General features: G+C 39.2%; 1 protein-coding gene across 1 annotated transcript; it reads right to left on the bottom strand.

The window, feature by feature from the left end:
* Positions 1-1,036: 1,036 nt before the first annotated feature.
* Positions 1,037-4,866, bottom strand: LOC121910605 (LIM/homeobox protein Lhx1-like). Its single transcript, XM_042431853.1, has 5 exons — positions 4,225-4,866; positions 3,256-3,476; positions 2,637-2,911; positions 1,698-1,854; positions 1,037-1,491 (listed from the first exon to the last, which is right to left on the bottom strand). Exons 1-5 carry the CDS (start codon positions 4,392-4,394, stop codon positions 1,115-1,117), a joined length of 1,200 nt encoding a protein of 399 aa, XP_042287787.1. The 5' UTR covers positions 4,395-4,866; the 3' UTR covers positions 1,037-1,114.
* Positions 4,867-11,787: the final 6,921 nt, after the last annotated feature.

The raw sequence follows: 11,787 nt of genomic DNA, 5'->3' as shown, positions 1-11,787 counted from the left end.
ATCAAGTGTATGTCATGAAACATTGCTGCTGCTGGCAGTATATGAGACCATCAATGTAAATTATTTGACATTTTGATGCATAAAAGGCAAAACCAGTTTGTGTCTTGGCTGTTCAGGTTTTTACTCTCAGAGAATTAGAACAAGAACACTTGCTGTGTCCCACAACTGAGCACTAGCTGGAGTTTTGCTGTTTATTCATTTGGCAACAGTTTATTAGAATTTTTCTGTCTTTTTTTAATGAGGACATAATACAAACTAGCACAGTGAGCGACCACATAGATAGAACAACTACAAAAGTTTGGTTTGTTTGCATTTAAATGGTCTGAATCAAGAAGTTTATATACAATGCTGATATTCAAACCCCTGAATACTGGAGCTTCAAGTAAACAGTTGACTGTTCTGTACAATTGTCCATTATTCTATATATATATATATATATGAGGTCAAATCAATTTCTATTACATATAAAATTTTCAGATTTATAAAGATATCCTTTAGAAGGCAAACCTGTGTCGGCAATCAAATAATTAAGGACATGCCTAACAAATAGAAATAAACAAAAACAATGCTTCCACAGTCCTGAGAGAGGTTTTTGGTCAAATGTATTGAACGTCACAATCATAATCTGTTATAAGATGTCAGAATCTTGAGGGTGCTGTTTGTCAGTGTGTGTAAAATACTGAAAGGTGACAAAAAAAAAACGCTAGCATGACACCTCGCATTAACCTTTTAAACACAATTATGTCAAATAAATATGTGACAGAAAAGGTTTTTTTTTGTATGCGCTAGAAAACACTTTCTGCAGCCCACACGTGTAAATGTTTATTGCTTGATCAATGAGGCCCAGCATTGAGAATGTATTAATGAGTCAAATTCACATGGATTATTTAAAACAATCTATTGATTGGCAAGACAATAAACAATTATACCGACATACTGTACAAATATAGAGATTTATAAATAGTTAAATAGAGCTTAACAGAAAAGCAAATAAATATATAAATAGATAATAAATAAATAAATAAGTGTACATTTAAAAAACAAACAAAAAAAAAGCATTGATTTGCCTTCAAAATCCAAGTGTGCCTTGTACTGTAGTTCAGTGTCAGCTGCGTTACCACACAGTGCCTTCGCTCATGTCTGAGGAGGGTTGTGACAGCTGGTTGGTGTATCCATTGTCACTGAGAGACAAAGTAGTGAAGGGTGTGCTGGGACCACACATCTCACTGGAGATGCTGTGCATTGAGCCTGGTCCATTAGGCTCTGGACTAGGTGAGTCCGCAGGATGGTGAGATACTGTGTCAGAGAAACACTGCACCTCGCCAGGACAGTGGTGCCCTGGATGGTGGTGGTCCAGGGCTCCTAATGGGGTACCAGCGGGGACAGAGGAGGGCACAAAGCCCAAGTCTGCTGGTGTCTGAGCCTGGGATGAAGGTGGGCCTTGGAAGTATTCATAATTCCCTCCTGAGCCATAGTATTCACCAGGATAATCTGCATTTGTTAAAATAAAAATAAAAATCTGGGTTAGTGAAAGATACAGAATATCAGAAAATTAGCAAAATATATTACACAAAAAAAATACATGAATGAACAAATCAACCTTAATATTATATTAATATTCTAATCTGTTCATTAAAGGACCATCAAGAGTAAATATCTAGAAAGTTATCAATCCTAAATCCCAACACATAGCTCACCTCCATAATAAGAAAAGTGGCCAATCTCTCCTGTCTCTACTCTCTCTCCCAGCGCTCTCATCCTCCTCGGGCTGCGGAAGAACACGTGTCTCCGGGCGCTCAGCGCGCTCAGCTGCTTCATGCGTCTCTCTTTAGACCTCCGATTTTGAAACCAAACCTTAAGGACAAAATGAGAAAAAAAAAAGCAAAGTCAACAAAAGGAGCAGCATGGATGACACAAAGAAGAAACGCCATCCTGTTAATATATGTCTATGCCTCGCAAGGCCATTAAAGTATCACAGCAAGCTGGCCTATTTGACAATATTTAGATTACTTTAAGATCAAAATGATGATATTTAGATTTCTTGAAGGTAAAAATGCGATGAACTATACAATCACTGTAAATTCTGCCACAAAAATGGAAATGGTTCAGGTCAAAAATATTAATAAGCTGTTTGGAATAAAGATTTTGTAAATGCGTAAAATCAATTCTTTGGCACGTGAAATGGTGTTTGTTTAGCCTCGTGAAACACAATTCGCTTGCAAAACATTTTTAAGTCAAAAACAATGCATCCACCCCCCCCTCTTCGCCCCCAAGGGAAAGGAAAAAGGGAGCTTTTTAAAATGTACATGGACATCAGTGCCAAGTGAGTCCTGCTTTTAAGGGGTTTAGGAGCGCGATGGGAGTACAGATTAAGAAAACAAACCCCAGAAATTGGTTTGGAAAGCCTATCTGGAAAGAAAATCTGCAAAACATTAAGGACAAACTCCTTGAGGAAAAAATGATAAGAGCCAAGAGCCACAATTGCTTTCACTTATGTTCAGGCGTTTTGGCAGCGATTACGCTCCCAGTTTATTTCCTTTCTTGTGCGTTCTTGTGAAACTGTGTAACCTGTTTGACTGAAGTCATCGTGGTGGTGTCCTATAATGAATATAGGGCCTATTTGCCTTCCACAGTACCTGGATGACTCTCATGCTGAGGCCGGTCTCCCGTGAAAGCTGCTCTCGGATGTGTCTGGTGGGTTTCGGTGTGGCCGTGAAAGCCGCTTTCAGGGTCTCCAGCTGTTTGGCTTTTATGGTGGTCCGAGGCCCGCGTCTCTTCCCGACGGCGCTCTGCTCGTCATTCTCGTTGTTGCACACGTCTTTGTCAGACAAATGTCCAGTTTCAGAGTCCTTCCCGTCGTCCTGCGGGTCTTGGGAGTCTGGAGACAGACTGGGGTCGCTGCATGTAGTGACTGAGAGAAAGATATGCTGTATATTAGCACAACATATATTTACGCTTCAGCATCTGAGAATCTCAATCATACCTGCAAAACCCACATGAAAAAAACAAATATATGAGTTATAAATACAGCAGTAGATTTATGTCTGTACAATTAATTTTCTAAACGCTAAAAGAATTTTAAACTATTATTTGGACTATAAAAATATGCCTGTTAGGGAATTATTAAAACTAAAAATCAAAAAATAATAATTACTAATAAATAATTTGAATAGAAAATCTAATGAGCATCTTTCCCCCTTTTTGACACTGAACACATGTCCATTGTCTTCATGGTCTCTGTTAAAATGAAATCACCTGAAAGCAGGATGGTGTCCTTCCCGTTGTTGTTTTGATAGTCCTCTTTACAAACGAACTTGAATTCATCCAGGATGTACAGTTCCTCTCCGGTGGACAGCTGCTTGTTGCACATCACACAGGTGAAACAGTTCAGGTGAAACACTTTGCTCTTGGCTCTGCGGACGAGATCACTGGGTAAAATCCCCTGGGCGCAACCTCCACACTTGGTCCCAAATCTCCTGTTCAAGAAGGAGAAGTAACAGTCAGAATAAAAATAATAATTCCTCATATATTTTTGGACTTATGTTTAGTGAATTTCTTATGGCTGTAACAACCCAGCAGAACTATTTAACATATGAAACCAGGAACTGCTATTAACCGTTATTATAACTCTAGTTCAACTTTCATGATCAAACTAAATGTTAGTAGGCTAGATAATCTATAGCCCTGCTTTAATTACAATGTAATTACATAGAACATGAAAAAACAATATAATATACAATATAAATAGTGTAATTTAATCTCATTATGAGTGCAAACCCAGCATATCTATCACACGTGCAATTAGGGTTAATCTTAGCAGTGTAGCTGCAGCTGCTTTATTGTAATATAAAAAACAACGTATTTGCTTATACCATGCTTTCATGTTGTTTTTTGAACAGATTGTAAATAAACTTTGTCACATTTTTCAGATTTTCTTTTGATTCTCGAAAAAAAAAAGAAACTACATTCGGACATATGCAGCATAGCAGAACTCCAGTAGTTTTAATATAGTCCCCATCAAAGTTTGGTGGAACCACAATCCATATTTTTTAACATTCACTTTTTTTTTCTGTTTTTCTACCTCAGCTTGCATTTTCAAACTCCATATTTTCCATCCTCTGCTTTTTATTGGCTCAATAAATATTTAATTGCGACAACATTTGTATTTTCCTCTTTTACCCCCTTCTAAATTAATACCAAACTGCAAACACGTTGGATGCTTACCGAAAGAAGTCATTCTTACAGTACAGTTTCCCTTCTCGTGAAAAACACTTGTCTGTCAAACTGCATTTACATTCGCAGCACTGGACACATTTGATGTGCCATGGTCTGTCCAAAACTTTGAGCAAGAACCTATCAAGAATAGGCTTTTCGCAGCTGGCACACTGAAGCATTGTCTGGAGTTATTCCCAGCCCAGTGAGAGGAATATACAGTATAGCTACTCTGTTTGTTTTTCCCTCCAATGTCCCGGTCACCTCGGTGTTGACTTGCTCGAATGTTCTTGTATGATCCAGGAAATCAAATGTATCCAAAAGAACCTGAATAATTATAACATCATCCGTGAGATTAAATGCAGCTCTTCTGTTCCAGAGGACAACAATCCACATCTGGCCAACAGCTCCGAACAACAGGTCAACTGTTGAAAGAAATTGGCAGACAGCATTTCTGAAACAAAATTATTGACTGGAGAACCTAACGGGCCCATCAAGATGATCCGATATGCGCGATTTTATGGGTAAGCTCAGAAAATAATACCCATTAGTGACTATTACACCAACTCACTGCTGCCCGATATATCCTGAGCGGTGTCTAAAGTAGAGAAAAAATAACGACGAAATGCTGTCGGCGCGCTCAACCTTGTCATTAGTGTCCCATTTTTTCCTCTGATGTGATCTCAGGCTGAGAGAAGCGTTGTAATGATCGCACCTCTTAAAGCGCAGCCAATTGCCTATTAAGAAATCTGTGACGTCAGCTCCAGGAAAAAACCTATGAGCAGCCTTTTTCATTTCACTCCACCACATGCACCTCAGCATTGTGCAAAGGAAAGCAAAAAATATCAGGATTATAAAATTAAATAAAACGCATAAGTGCCATGAATTAAAACTGAGCTGGACTCACATAAAGTTTTCAACCTCAAAATTAAAAAAAAAAATCTGTCTGTGAAGGACGTTGTAAAAAGAGAAAGAAGAACTTTGCATAAAGAGACATTAATGCAAATTTTAGTTAAACTAGATAATTTAAAAAATAAACCAAGGTAAGTTTGAGAAAGTTTGAGAAACTATTAAATATAATTAATCTTCCACCCTCTAACATCATTACAATTTTCTTTTTTTTTTCTTTATGCCGGATCAGCTTGCCAGTATCAAGGATAAACTACTGAGGGCCGATGATGACATCATATGAATAAATCATCATATATATTTGCGAAAAAGCTGGGTTTTCTGAGAGAATAGAGTGGCAGATGACAAATGTCAGTACAGGCCTAACCCTGCAGTATGGAGAGGAAGAGGACCCGTGGACGTGTTGAAGCCTTCTACACAGATTAATGTTGTGTCCCAGCATTATTCTTCATTTTTTTTTGAAAGGACAAGGATCACTAATGGTTATAATCTCTAGCGATAGGCTGCCTCTCTTATAGATGTTATCTCACTCTGCTGGTGCACTGGTGACGGAGATAGCGCGTTTCCCATACAGGCTCCCAGCTCTGTGAGTCCCTGATATCGAAGCTTCCGACACTATAAAATTGAACTTGAGCGAAGGAGTTGCATTTTTTTTGTTTGTTTGTTTGTTTGTTCTATTATGGGTTTAGCTAATAGTATTCATCTTAGAAATGTATTGTCAATTTATTTATTTGACAGCTGATTTTTAGGGTATATAAAAAAAGAATGGGTGAAATAAAAAGAGTAAAAGGTGTTGGTTGCCCATGTGTCTCCATGTCTCTGCCTATCTCTTTCTAATGTTTATTTATAGCAGTTTATATTAAGCAGTTACCAAAACAAATCAACCAATTAATTAAAATCAATCAGTCAAACAAATAAAAATATGGAAAAGGGTAATCTATCTAAACGTGATCCTAAATCTCATAAATGAATATTGAATATTCAAATATATAAAAAAAAAAAAAAGATTAATTTCCCTTTTGAAAGGAAACATGATAATCAATTTTTGGTTCAGTTGTTCAGTTTGTTTGTTAACAGGAGAAAATTGCAAAACTGAGGATACTGCAATCAAAGACCCAAGCATACGGTTTTTATTAAAGTAAAACCCATAACCCAAACTCATAACAATTTTAAGATCATTGTATTAGATAAAAATGAGCTCTTCTAAACTCTAAATTGCCAGTGGGCTCACATATCCTGAAGTATATTTTACAATGTGCCACATGTAGTGCAATTTGTGTCTGAGGATGGTTACTCTGAGATTATTCTTTAAGCACCATGGACAGCACCTTGATGCACTCATGAATGCTTTCAGTACTTAAATAAATAAAACAGCATGATAGCATGAGCAAAAAACAAGGTAACCTGTGACCAAAATAATATATGCAACCTTGCACCTTGCATGTTTTGGTGAATTATTTAAGAGTAAACTTTTATAGTCAGTCACAATTGCCAAAAAAGGTAGAATTTAATCACATTGCCACTGTAAATATACCCAAGAGGCTACATGTTTGGTTTTAAATCCTTCATTCACACCCACCTGTGCTGCTTGCATCCCTTTATGTAAACTTTGAAAAATGATGGTGTACAAATCCTGCATAAAGAAGAATGCCTCATAATGTCACTGTAAGTCTGTCCTGAGATTTATAATGTGTTGTCATGTGAGAAAAGTAGAAGTACTACTAATAATAATTAGAATAAATGCTCAAGACTTCTTTCACATCTATTGTGATCTGTTAATGAACAGACCAGAGGGGGAGAGTAATTATCTCCCTGGTATACTAAGTGTGAGTTGTTTGGACAAGTGTCTCCTTCTGTGTTTGTGTTTCTCCATGAGAGGTGTTGATTAGAAGCCTGGCCCAGTGAGCTGGCCCCCAGCTCCACTCCAACACACAAGAGGTCTCTGTGCAGCACTGGAATCTGGCAGGGTGCGCACTGTTTGTTTTGGAATGAAAAAAAAAGCATGTCATTAGTGTTTGTTAATTGTAGCTAATTGGCCCTAACGAGATGAACGGCCCACCCACTGGGACCATTCATACAAATAATTTGTAGAAAACAAAATTAATTACTAGATGCTAATTAAGGTCAATTAAAGCTGATTAGGCAGTGGTAGAATGGGAAAGTTATAGACAGGATGAAAATACCTGGCAACACATAACATAAAATGACAAACATAATGTATTTGGCAGCTCACAGAGCTCCCTACTGTGAAACAGGATCGTCTTTACTCCCCATATGTTGAATGCAGCTTAACAGAAGTGTCCATTGTTCAATCACAATCTCACTTCAGGATATCCATGATAACTGCTTAACTAGGAAAATACTAGGATGAGGAATACACTAAGCAAAAGTTCAATCAAGAAGACTCATTGCCAGCCACACTTCTTTTCTCCATCCTATCTCATCAGTTTAAAGTCAATGATGCAATTTGTGCCCAGTTTTACTATTAAAGTAAGAGTAAAACTATGTATTTTCATACTTGCATTGCATAATACAGAGAGGTGTTTATAATATTTAGTCTACCCTCAAATGTGTTGGAACAAAATATGAGAAACAACTCTGTATAATGCAGTACAATGTAACAGCATTAAAAACTAAAGCATGCAAAATGAACAAAAAAGTGAAACAAAATCTCTAAAAACTTAACCTGGGATTTATTAGACTCCACCAGTTTTTATGAGGTGGACCTAATAAACGGCAACTAAGTATATGTGGTAAAGCACATCTGCAGTTGGCGTTGAGCAAAGGTTAATATCCACTTCTGGCAAAGGATCATACCACCTGCATCTTCTCTGCTCTGAGCCAACTGACATCAAAGCCTTCATACTTTTTTAGAGCTGAGAAGTGGGACAGCTTGGTTTGACATTTACGGCGCACAGCATACAACACACAGCTATTATCTTTGAGCAACCTGTGCTTGAATGAATTAGCATAACACAGAAGTGCAAGGGAGATATAGAGGGGCTGTCATACAGTGTGGGCATGTTGTGCTTAAAAAATCAATTCTGGTTATTACCCATTTGATATTAGCAGTGGTGAATATGGTGGGCTGAGGTTCAAAAAGTCAAGTTTAAAAGTCACAAAATGTACACTCCGCCAGAAAGGTAGCTTCTTCACACATCATATCACAATCAAATCAGGTATTTTATGCAACCTAATCAGTCTACACTGATAAATTGATATTATTGATGGTCTTCACTGACAGCTGTACCAATAGTGATTCAGAGAGAGTGGGGATAATTCTCCCAAACTACAGTATGTCTTAAAGCCTCCCAGAGAGAGTAGTCTATATTAAGTTAATGTAAAAACTCCCTCGTGTATAATCAAACAACTATTGTGGATAGAGAGAATTCAATCCTGCTGATCATGGGTCTTTTCTGTTAGAACACAGAACACTATTAAAAATCATTGCCGATTCATTAATGCTGCACTGAAGCAGCAAGACGGTCGTTTTCATGCGCAATACTTTTAGATTATCGAGAGCTGGTAAAAACGATTGCAGCGGCGAGTGGTGGGGTTCAAGCAGTATCGAGTTGTTTGCATGAGTGAGTGCGAGGTGTGAGGAAGAGTATAGGCAGAGCAAAGGGGAGACGGAATGGGAAACCTACCCCATGCCAGGGGAGGGAGAGAGAGAGAGAGAGAGAGAGAGAGAGTGATCTGCCTGAGGGGCCGCTCAGTGAGAGGGCCCAAGGGACAGAGTGCCCACGGCTCTGGTGATGATGGTGATTGATGTAGGCACAATTCAGACACCCCAGACACTGCAGCAAATTAAAAGGCTATTTTGTAAAGTTGTAAAGGAGCAGAATGGCAGAGGGGACTGATGATCCCCCAACCCCCCTACTCCCTTTCCCTTCCTCAGCTCTGTCACACCATCAGCTTCTGTTTAGTTTCCTTGGTGTCATCAGTCCCTTAGGGGGGTGAGCTATCACAAACCTTTCACGCTCACTCATACTGGATACACCACTGATGCTGCTTGTGCACATATGGGAGTGTGTATGAGTGTGTGCATGTGTGGAAGGATGGTAAATATGGATCCATGCACCAGAGAGGCACTGTTAGGCCATCTATAAGTCGGTAGATGAAAGTCAACAAGTAAATATTGATGAAGCATCCATGGGGAAAACTCATAGTGTGAATATTCTCAACTGTCAAGAGGGAAAGCAGCAGTGTTTCCTCCCTCTTCTATGCATTAGTTCCTTATCTGTACATGATTTACAAATCATTTATCCTCAATTTGAATTTAATTGACCCAGCTGACCTGAGGATGCACCCGTTGCTGGGTGTGTGTCCTGCCTGGGAGCAGCGTGTGTGTGTGTGTGTGTGTGTGAGTGTGGGGAGAGGAGATACAGAGACAGACTGTGTTAGGCTATAGGCAGAGCAGCCTTTGGGGAGGACGACTCACATGCCAGGGGTCAAACCAGTGTCAAGTGGGAAGATAGGCCAGCTGAGCTGCCTTGGCCCACGCTTTGTGCTCATCAATGCAGCTGCCGTCAGTTATCAGGAGTGTTTGCAAGGGGAGGCACAGTGGGCCGGGGGTGGGGCTCAGGCTGCGTTGACAGAAAGGAGCATGCTTGTGTGTAAAGTTTGGGGGAAGTGGAGGGGCAGGAGACGGGGGATTGTTGGAGCTTGGGGGCATATGGTCGTCCTACCCGAGGAAAAGAGCTCTCTTCCACAAACACATGCCAAGTCTTTCATATGCGGGTCACCTGCCTCACAACATTTGAAATTGTTTTTTTCAAACAAACAATTTAGAATAAAAGTTCTAAATGTACAGGATAGTCAACAATTCCTGTACATCTGCGATATTGTGAAATTTTAGTCATATTCTCAACACAGAAGACAAATAGTTGGATTCTTTTTATACACAACAGAAAAGTTAAATAGATAGTCAGCCTCTGTATGTTACATCAACATGCTGAAACCCCACATTTATGATAATAAATAATTAATAATTATACTAATAATGGTAAGATGAATTAGGATAAGAAAAAGAAACTAAATTAGATAGTCTGAAATGAAACTCATTAATGTGGCTGCTGTGATCTCAGTCTGAGGTGATATTTTTCCGGCTGGAGTGAAGACCCTTGATTTTCAGACCTAGCAGACCCGGGTGAGGTATAATCAGCCCTATTGCAGTAGGGTCACGACTCTTGGTGGAACGGTTCGACTGGCCTATAGCAGCTTATCACCTGCTCCCACGCTGCCCAGTCCATCCGCTGAATACTGACAACAAGGAGGGATGGGGAGGGGGGCACTGTATGAATTGATCTGCACTCCCACAGATATGTCCCGCTAAGAGGTCACTGAGACTGTGTATTATGTACACTGGCGAGTCAATAGGAAAATATTAGCCAAACAGCTTAACAGAGAGGGGAGTGAGGGGGACACAGACACCACACGCATGAAAGGATGCACGCGTGTGTCAGACACACATCCCGGTCTGCTTCCCCCGGTGCATCTGTCAGTCTCTGATCTCTGAGTTGTATGCAAGCAGGGGAGTCATGGATGCAACATTAGAATAAGAGTGGACTGCAGGAGTGCCGCAGACAGACTGTGTCCTGATGCTGCCGCCCACCCTTGTCTTTTCAGCTGGGCCTTCTCATGCTCACCCTTTCATTCCAGCAGCTCTTTGGGACTGGGCTCGTCCCAATGCACAAAGCAGATGGGCGTTTCACAAAGGGCCCAGCTTCTTGGCAAGCTGGTGTCCTACATGGCTGATTACACCTAAATACCAAACCAAGAATTGATACAGTGGCTCATGGTCACTTTGTGCAATGGGGTTACAGGGCCAACATAAAAAAAACAAAAGATAATGTTGGTTGAAACCTGTTTGTATTGTTGGCAAAAATTCATAAATACTACTAACTTTTAGGAGATGCTGGAGGATTTGAGATGCATACATATCAACAGTAGAAACAAACATGAACATTTTCATATTTTATTTGCTAAAACATAATTTTATGTTGGATGGATAATCTGTGTTTGACAATACTTTGATACGGTATCATTTCTCTGTTGTGTGGGGAATATAGGCGCTCCACACCTCCAATCCAAGATTATAATTATATCGTAGAGCTGTGGTGACAGAGCATGTACTGACTGAATACACATAAAATTACACTTTTGATGCTTTTAGAAAGAAATGCAAATACATACAGAGTGACTTACAGGGAGAGACTGACCAATAGAAAAACATAAAGACAAGATTTTTTTTTCACAGTTTGTAAGATGTTTGATACAGGTATAGAAGGAGGGTAAATCTAACTAAACTCAGATTCAACACTTAATATAACATCTTCATGAGTAAGTATCAAGACTGGGAGCCTTTAATCAAATTATCACTCAGTCAAAGCATCACAAGGTCACAATTGACATCACCATTGCCATAACTCTCCTTTTTTACTATATTGAATGCATTACATGAATTGCATAGATTAAATAACAATCCATGCATTGTGAATTACATCTTACTGATTATCAAACTCTTTATTTTCAATACACCTGTTGATTTACAATAAAGTTATTTCAATTAAATATACAATGCATTGTCTGTAAAACTATATTGCATAAGCATAAACATACACGTTTCCCTGTAGGGCTGTGAGCAGAGTTTCTTTCTCAAATCCA

Source organism: Thunnus maccoyii, chromosome 13 (assembly GCF_910596095.1).
Source record: "Thunnus maccoyii chromosome 13, fThuMac1.1, whole genome shotgun sequence".
NCBI classification, from domain to species: domain Eukaryota; kingdom Metazoa; phylum Chordata; class Actinopteri; order Scombriformes; family Scombridae; genus Thunnus; species Thunnus maccoyii.
This window is presented reverse-complemented; position numbering and strand designations above follow the sequence as displayed.